This window comes from Mus musculus, chromosome 16 (genome assembly GCF_000001635.26).
Source record: "Mus musculus strain C57BL/6J chromosome 16, GRCm38.p6 C57BL/6J".
NCBI lineage: Eukaryota > Metazoa > Chordata > Mammalia > Rodentia > Muridae > Mus > Mus musculus.
The window spans coordinates 32,005,047-32,026,001 of record NC_000082.6 but is presented as its reverse complement, the minus strand read 5'-3'; the positions used below and the strand labels follow the sequence as shown (position 1 = coordinate 32,026,001).

At 44.4% G+C, this 20,955-nt stretch overlaps 1 protein-coding gene across 2 annotated transcripts in view; it reads left to right on the top strand.

Moving 5' to 3' along the window:
* Positions 1 to 9,712, top strand: part of Pak2 (p21 (RAC1) activated kinase 2) — a 63,053-nt gene extending 53,341 nt beyond the window's left edge. Inside the window, exons 13-15 of one of the 2 annotated variants that reach the window (NM_177326.3) lie at positions 2,717 to 2,913; positions 4,091 to 4,228; positions 5,736 to 9,712. In NM_177326.3, the coding sequence (NP_796300.1) occupies positions 2,717 to 2,913; positions 4,091 to 4,228; positions 5,736 to 5,822 (422 nt within the window). In that variant the 3' untranslated portion in view covers positions 5,823 to 9,712. The remainder of the gene's footprint in view (positions 1 to 2,716; positions 2,914 to 4,090; positions 4,229 to 5,735) is intronic. The other variant, XM_006522072.4, reaches the window with a different exon arrangement.
* The last annotated feature ends 11,243 nt before the right edge of the window (positions 9,713 to 20,955 follow it).

Sequence of the window (20,955 nt, the reverse complement as noted above, 5' to 3'; positions counted from 1 at the left end):
GCAGAGATTTCTTGCTCTGGTGTATTAGAAAGGACACGGCATTTATCTGGAGATTCTTCCCAAAGCCAACCACATGAAGAGGACTTGAAAAGGGCTTTTTGGACGAACGATTTGCTCACACAACCATTGCCAGAAGTGGGAATCCATCCCAGCAGGGAACTCGACGAGCCCCACTATCCCTGAGTGGACAGTCTTAGGTGGCTCTTGTTACTTCACTTGAGACGAGTGAGAGGCAGGCAGATTTCTGAGTTTGAGGCCAGCCTGGTCTACAGAGTGAGTTCCAGGACAGCCAGGACTACACAGAGAAGCCCTGTCTCGAAAAACCAGGGAGGAAAAAAGCAATGATACATGTACTAAGATGAAAAGATAATCTAAAAGTAATTTGGAATGGGGCATGCCTATAATCCCTACATTCAAGAAGCTGAGGCAGAAGGATTGCTGCTAATTTGAGGTCAGCTTATTTGAGGACTATAGTAAGAGATCCTATTTTTACAAAGTCAGAAGTAAAGACAACTCTGGTAGCACATGCCTTTAATTTCAGTAAATTCAAAGCCAGTCTAATTACACAGTAAGATCTTATCTCCAGGGGGCTGGAGAGATGGCTCAGTGGTTAAGAGCACTGACTGCTCTTCCAAAAGGTCCTGAGTTCAAATCCCAGCAACCACATGGTGGCTCACAACCATCTGTAATGGGAACTGATGCCCTCTTCTGGTATGTCTGAAGACAGAAAAGTGTACTTACATATAATAAATAAATAAATCTTTATAAAAAAAAAAAAAAGATCTTATCTCCAAAAAAAAACAAGGTTTTTAAAAACAATTTACAAAATAAAACAAGTCAAGTAGTTCATCAGTTTTATTTATAGGGCGTGGTGGTACTCGTGAAGGCAGAGGCAGGCAGATTTCTGAGTTCGAGGGCAGCCTGGTCTAGAAAGTGAGTTCCAGGACAGCCAGGGCTATACAGAGAAACCCTGTCTCAAAGAAAACAAAAACAAAAAAAACAACAAAAAAAAATAAATAAGTAAACACCCCCCCAAAATAAATAAGTATGTATGTATGTATATATATATACACACACACACATACATAATTAACGTCTAAGGGTTACAAGACCACTTGCTGACAGAGGTTACATAAGGAGTCAGTGTAGCCTTGATAGCACATCCTAGCATCGGAAGGGTGAGTTAGGAGGCTCCAGAGGTCGAGTGAGGCCTTTCTTTTTGGGGTTTTGTTTTTGTTCTTTTTGTTCTTACTTTTGTTTTGAGACAAGGTCTCACTCACTAGTTGAGTTCTGGCTATCATGGTACTCACTGTGTAAACCGGCCTCAAGCGCCCAGGCCTGCTTCTACCTCCCTATCAGTTGCTGGGATTAATGGCATGTGCCACCATTCCTGGCCTTCAAGGTCTTTCTTGACTACATCTAGAGTTCAAAGGCAACTCAGGCTACATGAAACTCTCTGAATAAAATCTAAAAAGTAAAATAAGGAGTTAAATGGATTTAAAATCAGGAGGAAAGAAAAAGTTATAACTTCTTATCCCAGCCAGCTTAGCATCGGGTACTGACTGCATGCGGTAGGCCTCTTGTTCCTTGAATATAGATAAGATAGTTGGAGCACCTTCCCTGTGCAGTTGCAGCTAAGTGTGGTCTTTTCTAAGCCTTCTGCTAAGTTGGTTGCATAGAGATTCGGGCTTTGGTTATTTTACTCGAATGTAAGGTTCTGCTGGCCAGGTGGTTCATCTAGTAACCGTGCTATCAAGCCTTCCAACCTGAGGTCAGTTCTCAGAACTCACACAGTGAGAGAAAATTCTCCTTTAAACTCAGACATGCATCCTACATATACAAAATAAATGTTAAAAGAAAGTATTAAAAAACAACAACCAACCAGAAAGAAAGAATTGTAGTTTCCATGCTCTGAGTGTGTCCAGATTTAATCATTGCATTTAGTTTTATTATTCACCTTAGATAAAATTTTTAGACCTCTTTCAATTTTAACTCGTAAGAATTAAGTTACTCAGAAGAAAAGGCCTGATAATTTATATGCTGTCAAAAGTAAATGTGAAAATTATTTGTATATCAAAACCTCAAAAAACTTAAAGCTAGCCTACTTTGTTTTATTTTCACATTCTTTTGTTTGTTTGTTTGTTTGTTTGTTTTTGGTTTGTTTGGTTTGGGTTTTTTTTGGTTTTTTCAAGACAGGATTTCTCTGTATAGCCCTGGCTGTCCTGGAACTCACTCTGTAGACCAGGCTGGCCTTGAACTCAGAAATCCGCCTGCCTCCGTCTCCCAAGTGCTGGGATTAAAGACGTGCGCCACCATGCCCGGCAGATGGCTATTTTATGATATTAATTGTACTAATCCAACTTTAATGATTTATTATTTATGCCATGTATGTGACTACACTGTCGTTGTCTTCAGACACATCAGAAGAGGGCATCAGATCCCATTACAGATGGTGTGAGCTACCATGTGGTTGCTGGGATTTGAACTCAGGACCTCTGGAGAGCAGCCAGAGCAGCCAGTGCTCTTACCCACTGAGCCACCTCTCCAGCCCTGTTTTACATTCTTTACAGAGAAGAGGTTGAATGCTGGAGGCGCAGCCGTGTCTACTGAGGTGGATATGTGGACGCTTCAGCTAACCCTGGTGCTTTGTGTATTCTGGAGAGGATATGTGGAGCTCCCCTTGACGCCATTAATCATCTGCTTTGCTTTTCTGTAGCTGACTTCGGCTTCTGTGCCCAGATCACTCCTGAACAGAGCAAACGCAGTACTATGGTTGGAACACCGTACTGGATGGCACCAGAGGTGGTGACACGGAAAGCCTATGGTCCCAAAGTTGACATATGGTCTCTGGGCATCATGGCTATCGAGATGGTTGAAGGAGAGCCTCCATACCTCAACGAAAATCCTCTGCGGGTAAGATTAATAAAACACTAGCCTGCCTGTAAAGAACATAGTTTGGTTTCTTGGTTAAAAGAATGTTTTGCATATGTGTTTGCCACGGCACATGCATGGAGGCCAGAGGCCAGGGTGTAAGGATGGCTTCCCCACTTTACCTTGCGAGTTCTTGAATTTAACTCAGGTTGTCCTACTTGGCAGCCATCACTCAGGACCCAGAAAAATTTCTCTTCAAAACATACATTGCAGCCGGGCGTGGTGGCACACGCCTTTAATCCCAGCACTTGGGAGGCAGAGGCAGGCGGATTTCTGAGTTCGAGGCCAGCCTGGTCTACAGAGTGAATTTCAGGACAGCCTGGGCTACACAGAGAAATCCTGTCTGGAAAAACCAAAAACAAAAAACAAAAACAAAAAACCATACTTTGCACTTGCTTGTGTCAACCACTGTACCAGAATTTTGACTATATATGGCTGATAAAATCTAATCTCTTTCTTTTTCTGTATTTAAGTGTTGTATTGCTTTTTCTTTTTGGTTACAATGTGTGTGGGTGCTTTGTAGCTGTAAATGACCTTGAATTTCTGATTTTCCTACCTCTGCTTCCCAAGTTCTGGAACTATCGATGTGTGTACCACACAGTAGTATGTGGTGCTGAGAACTGACCCCACGGCATCATGAATGCTAAGGAAGAACCCTTGATTCAGTCACATATCAGCCATTTGATGCCTTTTCTTACACATTTAGGTACCTGTGTATAGCAAGTAGGGTCTCACAGATGAACCTTGGCCACTATATTCCAAGGACAGAGGAAAGGTTAGATCTTTGTTACTGCAGGTACCAGTGTCAGTCGGGGAATGTGACTCCTTCACTGTAGCTGCTGAAATTACCACAGATTGGGACAGGAGTAGTGTTAGAGATCCCAGCGCAACAAACTCTTGTGATGGAGTGAGAAAGGGTCGCCTGTACATCCTCAGCACTGAAACAAGAAGAAAGCCATATGCTGTTGGGCACGTGAGTTAGGTGGGTCCTGAAGGTCTCGGCGAGCAGTGAGGAGCTAAATCCCTTGGCCTCTGGTCCCTACATATGGAAATACAAAACTGCCACTGGAGAGGACAGGCTTAGAGAGGCCAGAGGGTGAGTCTTGATTCACTGTCATTTTGTGAGAGACCTTAATATGCCAAAATGTTCTATTTTTAGGCATTATACCTGATAGCTACAAATGGAACTCCTGAACTTCAGAATCCAGAAAAACTTTCCCCAATATTTCGGGATTTCTTAAATCGGTGTTTGGAAATGGATGTGGAGAAAAGGGGTTCGGCCAAGGAACTGTTACAGGTCAGCTTGGTGACGGTGGCTTTGGGGAGGCCCTTGGTGCAGCTGATGCCTCCCTGTTTACCTGCCAGGAGTCCAACAGCTACTGCAGTTTAGGCTTTCACTTATGCTAGTAAAGTTTGTTTCAGAATTTAACTCTGTGTGTGTATGAGTGTGTGTGTGTATATGTATGCGTGTGTGTGTGTGTGTGTGTGTGTGTGTGTGCATGTGCGCATACAGACTTGCATGAAGGAGACTTGCAAGAGTTGATGCTCTCCTTCCAGCACGTAGGTCTCAGAGATGCAGGTCATCAGACTTGTTAGCGAGGGCCTTTATCTGCTGAACCATCTCTTTGGCCCTTAAAAAAGTATGTTTAATTCCATAATTTGTTTTTATCATAGTAGTAAGTTTCTATAATTAATCACTCTTGGACCTGTTCATTTCTGTCATGAGTATACTTATGACTATTAACTCTGAAGAACTAATTTTTGTTTCTTTATTCGTTTCTTTATATGTGGCCCAAGCTGGCCTACAGCTCACTGTGTGCTTAAAGACAGGGAATGATCTTGAGCGTCCTGCCTAGGCAGTGCTAGGGATTGAGCCCAGGGCTCTATGCAGATAAGGCACCCGCTCTGCCTTCTGAGGGATCTCTCCGGCCCCTTAAGTCTGTAGATGGTAAGCAGCTAGCAGCTTACTTGGTATTAGTTAAATGGTTCTCTGGGTAAAAGTACTTGCCACTAAGCCTGCATGCCTAGACTTGATCCCTAGAACCTGCCCCCCCACACACACACACATAAACACAGTTGCACACTAAATAAATGTAATTGAAGAAAATAAAAAGGATCCAGGTGTAATGGTGCATACCTTTAATCCTGCACTTAAGGATCTTTGAGTTCAAGGACAGCCAGAGCTACACAGAGAAAACTTGTCTCAAAAAATGGACAAGTAGAAAGAGAGGGAGTGAGGAGGAGGAGGAGGAAGAACAGAAGGAGAAGGAGGGAGAAAAGGGGGGGTAATTTTTTAGGTAATAAGCAAGAAGATTGCTGTGAGTTAGAGGCCAGGATAAGTTATATACACCTTAGCTCAGAAAGCCAAAACCAGGGCTGGGAGATGTCTTGGTTGATCAAGTACCTGCTACACACTTGAGGACTTGAGTTTCCATCCCTAGCACCCACATAAGAAGCTAAGTGTGGCTATATATGTTTATAAACCCTCGTGCTGAGGGAATAGACAGACCCCCGGGGCTTGTTTGGTCAGCCTAATCAGGAAATACGGGGAAGAGTGACAGAGGAGAGTGTCAGAGGAGAGCTCCTGGCGACCTCTGGTCTCCACAGATGCACACAGATAAGATGAGAGCATACAGCCACAAACAAGCTCATTCACCACACACAAACCACCCCTCCTGGGGCTGTAAAAGTGATGTGCCGCGTGTGAGGGCTTTAGTTTGTTAAATGATCCAGAGGTAATTTGGGGGCTAGAGTTTCTAAATGAGAAACACCTCTAAGCTTTCTCTCTCCCTTCCATTTGGCAGCATCCTTTCCTGAAACTGGCCAAACCATTGTCTAGCTTGACGCCACTGATCCTGGCAGCTAAAGAAGCAATGAAGAGTAACCGCTAACATCGTCACCGAGGCCTCCTATTCCCTTATCCATTTTTTAAAAGAAGTCTTTTAATACATGAAATTGTTACTCTGAGGGGTGTAAAGAGACAGTCTGCATCACATGGAGGAAAAAAAAAACTATTATTTTCTAAAGATGACCAAGAGAAAATTGCAGTAAGAGAGCTATGACTTTGAAATGAGCCCCTGCTTTAGGGTCCAAGAGGAACGGTGGACTGCATCACTAGCCTTACATGTCCCGCAGACCGCGCTTGACGTTCGCATACTGTGTGATGACTTTTAGTATGGCAGATCCTGTTCCTGTCTCCCCTGGGGGATTTCCCATACTTGAATGTCAGATTCAAGTTTTTCTGAGTATTTCATCTGCTGATCTTCTCTCCTTCGTGACCTTCCCTTCCTCTAACCCTTTCCTTTTAAGTTGTCGTTCGGAGTTTTTCTTATGCCTAAATGCAAGGCAGATGTGATAAAATGATTGATGTAGCTCTTTACATTGGGAAAGGAGCTTGACATGCTTAGCTTCCTATAGAAGTCAGGACCGGCTGGTGTGCGGAGTGTTTCAGTTCAGAGCCTAAACTGAAAGGGGGAAAGTATGTGATTTTTACCTTTTTTAACAAATGTGAAAGAGTCAGCTTTAGAAATTTTGTGGTAGTAAGTTTGACATTTGTTACATGTATAGAAAGAGGACTAATAATCTATATTTATAACTAAATCATTGATACAGAGAAGAAAAATCCCACTGACTGTATATTCTCACCATTTTGTAGTCTTTCTCTGCCTGTTTCTCCTCATATTTGGCTTTAGGAACCAAAGTGATCTGCGCTTGTTGACGCGGGCTGTGTGACTTTGGTGCCACTCCCTTCCTGTGTTTCCTTGGAAATAAGTGTCTGTATATGTTGTGATTTTAGGTGTCCGTTTTGAATCAACCCTTATTTCACATACACCCCCTCCACCCTCTAGGGCAAGTAATAACCATTGAATTTTCAGAATTTAAAAGTTAAAAGATTTTTCCTATTTAAAAGGAAAAATATTTGGGACTAGCAGAAACCAAGTGAGATTTGAACCTTGGTGAGTTCTAGGCTAGTTGTAATAATGAAATGTCAATATTGTAGAGGTGAAGTTTCTGACAGTAAACTGTAAAGACTCATCTAATCTACAGTGTTCCTGACCCATTATCAATGTTTTACTGTTTATGACAGATGAAATAGTGCAGTACTTGATGGATCATTTGAGGTGTTGGGTACTTTAGTGTTTGTTTTTCCAAATGAGTAGGGTATTCATTGTAAAAAAACAAAAACAAAAAACAAACTGGAGAAAGGAAACTGCAGTGTTCGTATTGTTAGTAATACTTTTATTTTAAAGATTTAATAAAAGGTCTGTGACCTGTAGTAGTAGCTGTTAGCTGCCCTCTCCCCACTCCTGCCTTTCCTCTTCTCTGCTTCTCTGTATTGCTTTGTTGTTTTGCCTGTGAGGAGGTATTGCTGTCTATCCTATGGTCCTGCAACCATAGGAAAGAAAATCCCTGTGGTTGGTTCAGGTTTGTCCCCACCATCCCCTTTCAAAGAACGTGACACATACTCGCCCTGCCATTCTGCAGAGTACAAATCATAAATGAGTAAGTTTGCTCTTTGGGTTGGGGGAAGGGGCAGGGTTTCATTTCCTGGTGTTCCCATTAGAATACAGGATAAGAAGAGATCACTAGGGGCTTTCAGCAAAAGTCAACATCTAGAGCACTTACTGGCCTGTTTTCCATGCGAGCTCCTTTTCCTCTGGACTGTATTTTCCTACAGCTTTCACTAAATTACAGGAATAAAGTGGTTTCTTTGTGGTGGGAAGCTAGGCTGCCTCTTGAGTTCTGGCTGTGAGTGTTGTTTGTGAGCCGCTGTCTGGATAGATTGTGATGACAGTGCTGCCAGCATAGAAGAAAGCCAGCTACATGGTGGCACTGCTTAAGAAGGTGCTCCATCCTCAATCCTCGAGAGCACCGGGGACACAGGCTGCTGCCCCTCCTTAGGCTGTGACTCCACACCGGCTTGTCCACACAGAAGCAGTCTGGGGTTTGTCCTTAGAATTTCTTGGATGGTTATTTACATGTCCATTGCTGGCGACGGACTCTGTCATTCAAACCTGACTCCAAGGTTAAGGGAGCTGCACTGTGCTTTATTCTCTCCTGACCTGGACAAACTAACCTGGAATAGTTAATCGTAATGGTTAATTTTGAGATGTGTCATTTTTAAACAGAATAATCTTTAAAGCAATATAGAATTGTGATTTATTAGTTAATTTTAAATTAAAATTTTGAGATCCTGTTGAAAGACAATTGTATGAATTGAGATTCTTTTTTTTTTTTTTTTTTAAAGACTTGCCTCTGTATTCCCTCTTTTGCCATCTCTTAGAGTAAGAATCCCCATTGGAGCCTCCCTTAGTCCTCTTGTGTCCTTAGGAACTGTTTGCCCTACCACTTATTTATTACCTTGCAGTCTTTGTGGTGGCCGCAAAGGCATCTTCTCTCCTTCTGCTGCACTCTGTTTACAGAGCACCATAGCCACCCACAGCAGTTAGAAGGAGCGTGAGTGCAGCTTGCTGCACCATGACCAGCATAGCTCTGTCTGCACGCATTGAGTTCCCTTCAACAGACAGCTGTCTGTCCAGTGACCACCAGTCCTAAATGTGCTATGCCGAAATATCTCTTCATGGGCTCATGTGTATGCACTGTGTTCTTGCCTGCATGCTTTATACCTTATCAGACCATGGTTAGAATTAGAAGGTAGGTGTTGAAACAGGCTGCATCCAGTTTTGAATATGAAAATCTTAGAAGCATACTGAGATCTGCAATCACTAAACTGTCAGAATGTATGGGCCCCGTGAGCATTGGGCAGGGGCAGTGTCTGCTTATCCTAGCCACTAGATCAGGAGAAGGAATTCCTTCTCGTTGGCATCTGACCTCAGCAGACACTCCCCCCGCCTGCTCCCACACGGTTATCATAGATAATACAATGTTTTCTTTCTTTTCTGAGACAGTCTTGCTGTATAGGCCTGGTTAGCTTAGATGAGTCTAGCCTGGAACCCACAGCTATCTACCTGCCTCTGCTGCCCAGTAGTGGAATAATGGCATGCACCACTGTGTCCTGTTTAAACTTTTTTCTAATGTCGTTTCAGGCTATATAGTTAATGGGTCCAGGAGTGTAGCTCAGTGGTGAGTCACATGCCTATCATGCACAAAGCCCCAAGCTTGAACCCGTGCTCCACTAAAAACAGTATCTAGGCCACTACTTGACAGTATTGTATAATTTCAAATTTTAAAAAAATTGCTAAAATCTTGTTAAATGTTTCCTTTTGGTTTTCTAACAATCGCACTGACAGGACAGATTGCTCTGTCAGCGCTGTTCTGTGATGCGTATGTGTGATGTTCTGTGAAGTGGCTTTTCTGAAGCTGCGTGTAGGAAACATCCCCACACATTCCCTCTCTTATCAGTACATCCGCTGACCACTCTGGCAGAGATGCTGTGTTTGATATTAGAGTTACGAACAGATTCAAGCATTGGCCTGGTCTTGAAAGAACTCAAGTCTTTCTCATTCACTACCCTATGCTAAAAACAGATAACCTTGTCAAACATGCTATTTCTGCGTCAAGAAAAACAATTAGTTGAAGTTCAAAGAAAGGAGTCACTTTTTTATGTATTTATTTTTTGGTTTGCTTTCCTTGTTTTGGTAGGTAGAAATTGAGTTGGGTAAAAAGCCTATTTCTATTTTGTTTTCAGATTTTATATTGCCTTCTATTTTTAATTTAATCTAACATAATCAACTGTACTTTGCTATAACTGCTGTATTTGTTGACTGAATAATTTTGTTCTTTCAGGGCTAGAAATAAACTTTCATGTCCATTTTCTTTTCTTAAATTTCCATTTTTGTCAGAATAGCATAAAAGCATAAATATTTAAAAGTCTTAACAGATTTTCAGCCGGACAGTGGTAGCACACGCCTTTAATACCAGCACTTTGAGAGACAGAAGCAGGCGGGTCTCTAGAAGGTAGAGGCTAGCCTGATCTACAGAGTTCCAGGACAGCCAAGGCTACACAGAGAAACCTATCCTGAAAATAAAAGTGGGGGGAGGAATCTGGAAAGACAGCTCAGTGGATAAGATCAAAGCTGCTTTTTCAGAGGTCCTGAGTTCAATTTCCAGCACCCACATGGTGGCTTACAACCATCTGCAACTCAGGTTGCAGAGGATCCAACACCCTCTACAGACATACATGCAGACAAAATACCAGTGCACATAAAATAAAGGATTTTCTAAAAAATTAAAAATAAATTTCAAAGAAAATATTAGTATTTTGAAGGGGACAGGAGGGACAGGGTTCCACATAAATAAAAATAGCTAAGACTCACATACACACATACCCCATATCCAATTCCATCCAGTACAAATGCTCACACCCTGAATTTCACAATGTGGGCAAGTACTCCACTAACTGAGCTATATCCCCGCTCTGTGTGCTAGTATTTTAAAGGGTAAATGTTTTAAACCTGTTAATAGTGTCATGGTACCAAATGTTTTTTAAATAGTCTCATGTAGCCCAAGCTGGCATTGAATCTGATACATAGCCAAAGTTTGTCTTGAACTTCTGATCCCCCTGCCTCCACCTTCCAAGTGCTGAGTGAGATTACAAGTTCACACTCTATACTAAAGCTCCAAATTTAAAAAGGTTCTATAAAGGGGGTTGGAGAGATGGCTCAGTGGTTAAGAGCACTGACTGCTCTTCCCGAAAGTCCTGAGTTCAAATCCCAGCAACCACATGGTGGCTCACAACCATCTGTAATGATATCTGATGTGTCTTCTGGGGTGTCTGAAGTGTCTGAAGTGTACTTCCATATAATAATAAATAAATCTTTTTTTAAAAATTCTATAAAGCTGAGGTAGGGGATAGAGAGATAGCTTGAGGGTTAACAGTACTTCATTTTAGCCGGGCAGTGGTGGCGCCCGCCTTTAATCCCAGCACTTGAGAGGCAGAGGCAGGCAGATTTCTGAGTTCGAGGCCAGCCTGGTCTACAGAGTGAGTTCCAGGACAGCCAGGGCTGCACAGAGAAACCCTGTCTGGGGGGGGGGGGGAGGGATGGGGGAGTGCTTAATCTTGCAGAGCATCCAGGTTCAGTTCCCAGCACCTGCATCATGACACACAACCATCTGTAACGCTAGTTCCAGGAGATCTGACGCCTTTTGACATCCTTCTGCACCAGGCAAGCACATGCAAGCAAAATACTCATGAACATAAAGTCGTAAAACATTAAGGTTGGGGAAGAAAGTACAACTCTTCTCTGTTCTAAATCTGATTCAAAACAAACACTCTCTCTCTCCTCTCTCTCCTCTCTCCTCTCTCTCTTCTCTGTGTAGCCCTGGCTGTCCTGGAACTCACTCTGTAGACCAGGCTGGCCTTGAACTCAGAGATCCGCCTGCCTCTGCCTCCTGATCAGCCTGTTCTCTTATAGAACCAAGACTACCAGCCCAGAGATGGCACCACCCACAAGGGGATCTCCCCTTGATCACTAATTGAGAAAATGCCTTACAGCTGGATCTCGTGGAGGCATTTCCCCAACTGAATCTCCTTTCTCTATGATAACTCCAGCCTGTGTCAATTTGACACAAAACTAACCATATATACTTTATGTTTAGTTTTTTTGGGGGGGGCCCTAAGGAACTTAATTAGGGTTGCTTATAGGATTATGAGCATCTTGATGTCTTTTCTCCCTCACCAAACATTAACTGCCTGGAGATGGGGGTGCTAATGCGCTTCATTTACATACATTCATGAATACGTATATAATTCTGTATTCTAAAGTTTGGGGGGGTTGTTTTTTGTTTTTATTTGTGTGTTTGTTTGTTTTGCTTTTGGTGCGGTTGTTGTTTATTTTGTCTTGGTTTTCTTGAAGCAAGGTATTTGTTTGTGCTCCCCAGACCGGCCTTAAGCTCTTTGATTATGTAGTGCCCTTAACTTAGCTTCCCCAGTAGCCAGGACCAGAGACACAGCATTCCAATGACTGGCTTCTTACAGTGTTCAAAGCATTTGCCTAAGAACAGTTGAGAAGTGCCTCACTGGTTGATATCAACTACTTTATGACTTACTGTGTGCTTCTCAATGTCACATTCCCCGCGCTGTTCTCAGCAAAGACACCTTTGCCAACATTACCAATGACTTCCTAATTAAGTTTACCAGATCTTTTTTTTTTGGGGTGTGTGTGTGTGTATGTGTATGTTTATGCGTGCAATACCATCAAGAAATCAGAGAACGCCCAGCAAGTGATGGTGTATGCCTTGAATCCCAGCACTTGGGAGTTCAAGGCAGCCCAGTCTACGGAGTGAATTCCAGGACAGCCAAGTCTACACAGAGAAATTCTGCTTTCCCCCACCCCACCTCCAAAAGAAAGAAATCAGAGAAGGACTTGACAAGAGTCAGTTCTCTCCTTCCCCAGTGGGTTCTGGGGATTTAACTCGGGTCTTAGAGCATCGCGGGCATTTACCACTGAGCCATCTGCCTGGCCCTTCACCAGCTCTTTTTAGTCTTTCTGAATGACTTCTGTCACATTAGGCACAGTTGACTTGACTCACAAAAATAAAAAGTGTTCCTGGGTGGGAGAGATGGACAGTGGGCTGATGTACTTGTGAGCAAGGCCTTGAGTTCAAATACCTAGAACCTACGTAACTGCTGGACGGGTAAGTGGGAGCACTTGTAATCTCAATGTGTCATGGGCAGGTGGGACGTTTAGACGGTAATCCGTAGAAGCTAATGAGTGTGCTGGTCTTGTACGCAGAAAAAGAGACCCTGTCTCAAGGAGGAAGCTGAGGACCAACACCTGATGTTATTTATCCTCTGACCTCTAACTGTTCACTGTAAGCATGTGCCCACATTTACACACAACTACTTTCACAGAACATACATGGTATATAATTACAAAGCTTTTGCTAGTTTGAGACAAAGTTTCTCTATATAATCCTAGCTGTCCTGGAAATATGAATATATAAACACACACACACACACCACCTGCTTCTGCCTCCAGAGCACTGAGAATAAAGAAATACACAGTTGTGTCCAAGCATGCACAAAATGTAGATAAAGAAATATGAAAGAGAAAAAATAAAGTTTGACTGGAGAACAAGCTCAGTCATTAAAATCAACAGTCATGAGGCCCCAAGTTCAGATATCAGGAAATGCCTGTAACTCTAGCTCCAAGAGGTCTAATGCCGCCTTCTGGGCTTTGAGCCACAAAGAGATGCACCTTTATGCAGACAGACAGACAGACAAGATACATCTTTTTAAAAAGCTGTGCAAAGCAGGTGTGGTTGTTTTGCCTTTAATTGGAGCACTCCGAAAGCAGAGACACTTACTTAGATCTCTAGATTCCAGGTTAGCCAGGAATCCGTAGGCCCAGGCTTAAATAAACTCTCTGGGTTCTTGGCCTTTGCGTCCCCTTCTCTTCCTGTCCGGTCTTCCCAGCTCTCTTCTCATGGCCAAGTTAATTCCACTGGCCATGCTTAGTCTACTTTCTCTGATCTAAACTCTCCCAGATGCTGTACCCTTCCCTTATGTCTACAATAAAAACCTTCCCTTCAACATGGATGGATGGATGGATGGATGGATGGATGGACGGACAAATAAAGTCTGGGCATGGTAGCACATATCATTAATCCCAGCACTCAGGAGGCAGAGGCAGAGGCAGGTGGATCTCTGAATTTAAGACCAGCCTGGTCTACAGAGAGAGAGGGTTCTAGGACAGCCAGGGCTACAGAGAGAAACCCAGGGGTTTCAGGAAGGGGTGGGGGGAGAATTGCCTCCATAAGATCATACTGTAGAATATTTTCTTGATTAGTGATAGATGTGGGAGGACCTGAGCTGGTGGTCCTGGGTTCTATAAGAAAGCATGCTGAGCAAGCCAATAAGCAACACTCCTCCATGGCTTCCAGCCTCCATGACTCCTCCAAGTGCCTTCCCGTTCTGACTTCCTTAGATGATGAGCCGTGGTGTGGAAATGTAAGCCAAATAAGCCCTTTTCTCCACAACTTGATTTCAGTCATGGGTGTTTAATCACAGCATTAGAAACCATAACATACTTGGCTACATAGACTGAGACTAGCCTGGGATACAAGTGATCTGAGAGGGAGGGAGAAGGAAGAGAAAGTAAAAGTCAAAACCTGTAAGACTAGATTCCCTCACACATGTAGAAGTCAAAAGCACTCACCCAGGGCTGGACAGATGTCTCAGAAGTTAAGAGCACAGACTGCTCTTCCAGAGGTCCTGAGTTCAATTCCCAGCAACCACATGGTGGCTCACAGCCATCCATATATAATGAGATCTGATGCCCTCTTCTGGTGTGTCTGAAGAGAGCAATGGTGTACTCATATATAAAATAAATCTTTACAAACAAACAAAGAACCCCACTGCCTCATCTTGGACGGTAGCTCTGGTTAGTGTGCCCAGAATTTGGGTGGTGGAGGCAAGAGATCAGAAGTTCAAAGCTGTACTCTGCTACAGACTATGTTTGAGGCTACCCTGGGCTATATAAGACCTGCCTCAGAAACAATGAAAACGTGCATGATTTATAAGGATGGGAGCAACGGCCGGCAGTCATTCTAAAGTTTCATCTTGTCCCTCTGGTCATGTAGTCAGCCTTGTCTCCGAGATCCCTGATGCTGGCATCTCTATTATCTCCCACGCTTTAGCGTAATGGTCTCTGCTGACGAGTCTGCATGTTCCCTGGGCCGCTGAGCCTTACATTCCTCCTAAGGCAGTACCTGGGACACTAGAGTGTCCATGCTAAGCCACTTAGAGTGTGTGTGCAGATCCTTCTCTACAAATGTGGAGTGCACATGTGCCCTTGCCAGGCACAGGACAGGTGAGATGGCTCAGCAGTTAAAGGCTTTGGCAGTCAAGATTGACTCCCTGAATTCAATCCTGAGAGCCGAATGATGGAAGGAGAGAGCTGATTCCCACAAATTGTCTTTGACCACCACACACATGCTCTGGAATGCATCCCTCCATAAATAAATGTAATACCAATTTACAAAAGAATCCTTCTAATAAATTTCTCACCCAAAAGGATAGCCACCACCTCAGTCTCCCTCGAACCCCAAACCAGGACCTTTTAGATTTTTAAAAATAGCCAGGTAGTAGTCTCATATGCCTTTAATCCCAGCACTCAGGAGGCAGAGGCAGACTGAGTTCAGCCTGGTCTATAGACAGAGTTCCAGGACAGCCAGGGCTATGCAGAGAAACTCTGTCTTGCAAAGACAAATCAACAACAATAACAACAAGAAGAATTAAAAATTACATGCATTTCTGGGTGTACTAGTGCAAGTCTTTATTCCCACACTCAGGAAGCAGAGGCAACTGTATGTGCGAGTGCACATACATGTGTGCTAGCTCCCTTTTGCTGTGATAAAACACTGACCAAAATCAACCTATGGAAGAAAGAGTGTTTATTTCATGTTAGACTTCCACTTCCAGATCGCAGTTTGTCATTGAAAGAAGCAAGGGCAGTAAGTCAAGGTGGCTAAAGGCAGGAGCACTGCTATTCCATTCAGCATGTCCTCTGGCCAGAGAGCTCCATACAGGGAAGTACAATACAAACTGCTGAGTAACACTGTTTGCTACACACTCATATTCTGCTAGCTTTCTTATACAGCCCAGGCTCCTTTACTAGGGGATGGTGCCACTCGGATTGCGCTGTGTCCCTTTCATCAATCAATGATCCAGTCTTCACAAACATAACTCACAATCGAATCTGATCAGGGTAATTAATTCCTCCACTGAAGCTTCTCCTCTCTGATGACTCTAGGCTGTGACAAGTTAACAATGCTAAACGGGATGGTGTGTTTGTATGCACACGTGTCACCACATTCCCAAAGAGATGTGACTAAACATATACTCCCCCCGCCCCAGATAGGTAACCAGAGACAGACCAATGTAAGGGTACCATAAAAGTCCAATTCAGCCAACCATGTGAGGCTCCACCTTCTGCACGCTTACATAAGCAGTGAGGACTGCTGAGAGACGCTCAGACTATCTGAGCTGCCAGAACAGAGACACTGCACCCTGTCAAGCTGCCTGCAGGCTGTGCAGTGAGCTCCCGGTTTCCAGCTTTCAAGAGCTGTCACCTATGTTGGCTGGCTCTGGTGATACAGCTGCCTATGAGTCATTTCTGCTCCTGTAAGTCATCCCTCACTCACACTCCTGTAAGTAACTCTTGCTATCATTCTCCCCTCCTCCTCCTCCTCCTCCTCTTCCTCCTCCTCCTCCTCCTCCTCCTCCCCCTCCCCCTCTTCTTCTTCTTCTTCTTCTTCTTCTTCTTCTTCTTCTTCTTCTTCTTCTTCTTCTTCTTCTTTTCTCCATTTCTTTCTTTTTTTTAGATAGGGTCTTATTAGCACAGGCTGGCCTGAAGATCTAGATCTTTCTGCTTCCATCTGGTTCCCAAGTGCTGGGATTACAGGTGTGCACCATCATGCTGGGTGCAATAAAATTGTCCTTCCTGACTTTCCTTCTGAGTAAGGACACAGAGATTTTTTTTTTTTTAAAGATTTATTTATTTATTACATGTAAGTACACTGTAGCTGTCTTCAGACCCTCCAGAAGAGGGAGTCAGATCTCATTACGGATGGTTGTGAGCCACCATGTGGTTGCTGGGATTTGAACTTCGGACCTTCGGAAGAGCAGTCGGGTGCTCCTACCCACTGAGCCATCTCACCAGCCCCCACAGAGATCTTGTAAAAGGGACCAAGACTGGAGTTTTTAGGGCAAAACTTGCCTGGGCAGCCCCTCAATGCTAGACCATTCCTCCAGTCTTAAGTACACCAATTACAGAGATATGGAGTGGTGAAAAGCAGAGGAGACTGACTCAGTGTGGCCAGTGAGAAACAGCCCAGAGATCCCACACCTGTATTGGAGAGTCCAGTATTCAGCTTCCAGGTCCTGATGTGAGGGCGAGGACATAACTAAACAGTCCTGGCTAAGGTGCAGTGGAGGCCATGCTAGAGTTACTGTCAGATCCGGTCCCACCTGCAAGGTACTCTGATCCACTGATCAACTGCTTGTTTATCAGTCTGTGAGGGGACAGTGCTGACCTCTGAGATTACTGGTTCTCAACCTTGGGGTTGAATGACCCATTCACCCCATTCACAGGGGTCACCTAACATCAGAAAACAGATATTTACATTACAGTCAATAAGAGTCCCAAGAGTACAGTTATGAAGTAGCCATGAAAATAATTTTATGGTTAGAGGTCACCACAATAACTGTATTCAAGGGTCGCCGCGTTAGGAAGGGTGAGAACTGCTGTCTTCTAGGTGGGGAGGTGAGCCTGGTCTGTAAGATTTTGTTCCCCGTGGAATTCAAGAGGACTCAAGAAGAAACTGACCTCTGTGCCTCTGTCAATGTACAGACCAAAAACAAAGGGCAGAGGTGCTAACCTTTCCTTCCGCCTTCAGTTAACTGTTTGGGCACACTAGAGTAACCAGTGCCGCTTGGCAAAAGCTTGAAAATGTGTTTCAGGACCCTGCCCTCAGCGACAAGATGGCTGAAAACTTACTGAGAAAGAGAAGTTATTTACCCCCAACCCCTGTGTATCTGTGCTTGTGTGTGTGTGTGTGTGTGTGTGTGTGTATGCGCCCATGAAATGACAACACCATTTTGTAAAGTGCCTCCAATTTTGGTTAAACAATGACAGTTCTCAAAACTAAAGTAACTCGTTTGTCCAGATTCTCCCCCAGGAGAGATGTTTGTCTATTACCTAACATTCTTTAACCCACTGCTCATCTTGGTTCCCTGGATACCCCTAGCAACGGCCAGCCATAGGGGGGGGGGAGAAGGGGAGGGGGGAGGGAGAGAGAGAGAGGGAAAGGGAAAGAGAGAGGGACTTTAGTCCTCTTCCCACTTCCTTTTCTTTGCCCTGCAGCTACTGCCTGCCCAGCCCAGGGCTGCATCCTAGAGGCCCCTGTGTGCTGGTCGTCTTCCCTTATCCTGTCTGCCCTGAGGTGTTAACGCTCAGCTGTCTGAGCTTGTTGATCTTTCATGTGGTGACCCCCATGGGGATCATCCACTCCTTCTCCATCCTTTCCTGGTTCCTTGGATGCCTTCCTCAGACAGCTCCTGCACTGACTCCCCACCACAGTCATCCACCAGGTAGAGGGCACCCAGTCCTTGGTGCCCCTGGCATGCCTCCTCTTTGTCAGGATCACGTCCCTCCTCCTGCCAGTGGGTACCTCATCAAGCAGAAGTATAACTTGTGAGGATGTCCTTTATGAATTTAATTTAATTTGTTTTCAAGACTGAGTCCCTTTATGCAGTCCTGGATCCAGCTCTGTGGATGAGGCTGACCTTGAACTCACAAAGATCCTCTTGCCTCTGTCTCCTGAGTTCTGAGATTAAATGTGTGTGCCACCATGCCCAGTTAGGATGCCCTTTCTTTTTGGCCACCTCCACTAGGAAATAGTTCCTTTCTATTCCCTCCCCATAGACACGGACCAAAAACTCTCTAATATGCTTAGGAACACGGCCTTGGCATGGCTCCTCACAGATTTATCTACCACAGGCCTAAAGGCTCAATTAAGTCAAAATCTCTCAAGTTCTACTGAACACTTCATAGTCACAGCATACCCTTGACGGTGGGTATACCCTGAGTATTGCTCAGAGGAGGTACATTTGGCTTCTGTCTTAGTCAGGGTTTCTATTCCTGCACAAACATCATGACCAAGAAGCAGTTGGGGAGGAAAGGGTTTATTCAGCTTACACTTCCACATTGCTGTTCATCACCAAAGGAAGTCAGGACTGGAACTCAGGCAGGTCAGGAAACAGGAGCTGATGCAGAAGCCATGGAGGGATGTTCCTTGCTTGCTTCCCCTGGCTTGCTCAGCCTGCTCTCTTATAGAACCCAAGACTATCAGCTCAGGGATTGTCGCACCCACAAGGGGCCTTTCCCCCCTTGATCGAGAAAATGCCTTACAGTTGGATCTCATGGAGGCATGTCCTCAATTGAAGCTCTTTTCTCTGTGATAACTCCAGCTGTGTCAAGTTGACACAAAACTCGCCAGTACAGCTTCCAAATTCAAAGGGACCTTAAAAATGTCCTACAAGGGGAATATAGCTGAAACTGCTGACATTCAAACCTGATGAGTGATTTCTCTGCCAGTGAAATGAGACAATTCAAGCCAAATTGATGTGTGTGTACGCGTGCGACAAGTTAATTGAGAAGCTATGCTCAGGTGGGTGAGTTCACTGACCCCAAGGAAGGAGGCCAGAGACCATGGGAAGGGAGAAAGAGGTTAAGGAGGAAGAGAGAAAATGCTTATGCAGGGAGAAGGAGGGAGGAGGAAGAAGGAGAAAAGAGGAAGGAAGAGAAAGAGGAGGAGGAGAAGAAAGAAAAGGAAAAGGAGGAGGAGAAGGAGGAGGAGGAGGAGGAGGAGGAGGCGGCGGCGGCGGCGGCGGCAGCGGCAGCAACAGCGACAGTGGCTCTAGGGACCAGACTCTTGCTGGCTCCCTGAAAGCCTCCTGTACCCAGAACTTTATTATGTAGAAGGCCTCTTTTTTTACTGCCTCTTTAAAGTGTCTCTACAGCACATTTCCACTGCCTTTAATTTTCTGGGTGACCTGGAATACTTGGTGTTCCCTCCTAAGGTCCAGAGATAGCATTCCCAGTATGTAACTGACCTTGGTCTCACCCTGACTCCCTCTTCCCACCCATATCTCAAAACTGCAAAGCTCTAATCCAGGATATACCATCAACAAACAAACAAACAAAACCCAAACCAGCACTGTCTCTTCTTCCTGGACTTAGCAAATTACCTTTGTGTCTGGATTTGAAAATTTGAAGTCTTACCCAAACCTCTTTTTTTTTTTAAAAGATTTATTTATTTATTATGTAAGTACACTGTAGCTGTCTTCAGACACACCAGAAGAGGGCATCAGATCTCGTTACGGATGGTTGTGCGCCACCATGTGGTTGCTGGGATTTGAACTCCGAACCTTTGGAAGAGCAGTCGGGTACTCTTACCCACTGAGCCATCTCACCAGCCCTTACCCAAACCTCTTTAACCAAGCTACTCACGGTCATCTTGTAGAATCTTTGGACTTCTCCTAACCTAGCCAACCCTCACCTCACTCCTCAAGATCAAAGAGGCCCTTCTGACTGCTACAGAGCCCTCTCAACCTTTCACCCTGGTTTTACATTCCTCCCATTACCTAGCCTTCGTCTTCTCTTAGTTCTATGGAGAGACACTCCAAGTAATACCTACATGTCCCAACAATACTCTGCACATCCAAGGGATAGCCTGCATGTCCAAACACTTTCAGTATCTCAGGACTGGTCTAGTCTTACTTAGCATTAGAGAGTCACCAATGCTCCTGGAGCTCTCTCCCTGTAGCCTGCCTCAGCCTTGAGTAGACTGGCTCAGATCTTGTTGCCACTGTGAATGAGACCACCTGGGGTGGAGCCTTTGGACCTAGATGGCTGAACCTGTCTTCCTGAGATATTCCTGAGATAGCTGACAACCTGTGGACTTGGCACCTAATGCTAATAGCTCTGACAGACTATTGTTAACAACTTAGCAACAAAGCATCAAGAAGCCTGGCGTGGTGGGGGATGGGCCTTCCCCCTTTATAAGCACAGACTCTTAGTAAACATTGGGCCTTGATGAGAAATCTGTCTTGGTCTCCTTACTTCTCTTGTGGTTCTCTCCTATACAGCTCCGGCCTCCCACTCAGGAACCCAGTTAGTGTGGCCGCAGGCGGCTACATCTCCCTCTTAACTTTTTTTTTTTTTTTAATTGTTATATGTAAGTACACTGTTGCTGTCTTCAGACACACCAGAAAAGGGCATCAGATCTCATTACAGATGGTTGTGAGCCACCATGTGGTTTCTGGGATTTGAACTCAGGACCTTCGGGAGAGCAGTGGTGCTCTTAACCTCTGAGCCATCTTGCCAGCCCAACTTTTTTTTTTTAAGATGTACTTTTATTTTTTTAAACTTATATGTATGTGTCTATACAAATGTGTGTCTTATGTATGTGATCGTCCTTGGGAGAGCAGAAGAGGGCATTGGATCCCTTGGTACTTGAGCTGCCGGTGGTTATGAACTATCTGATGTGGATACTAAG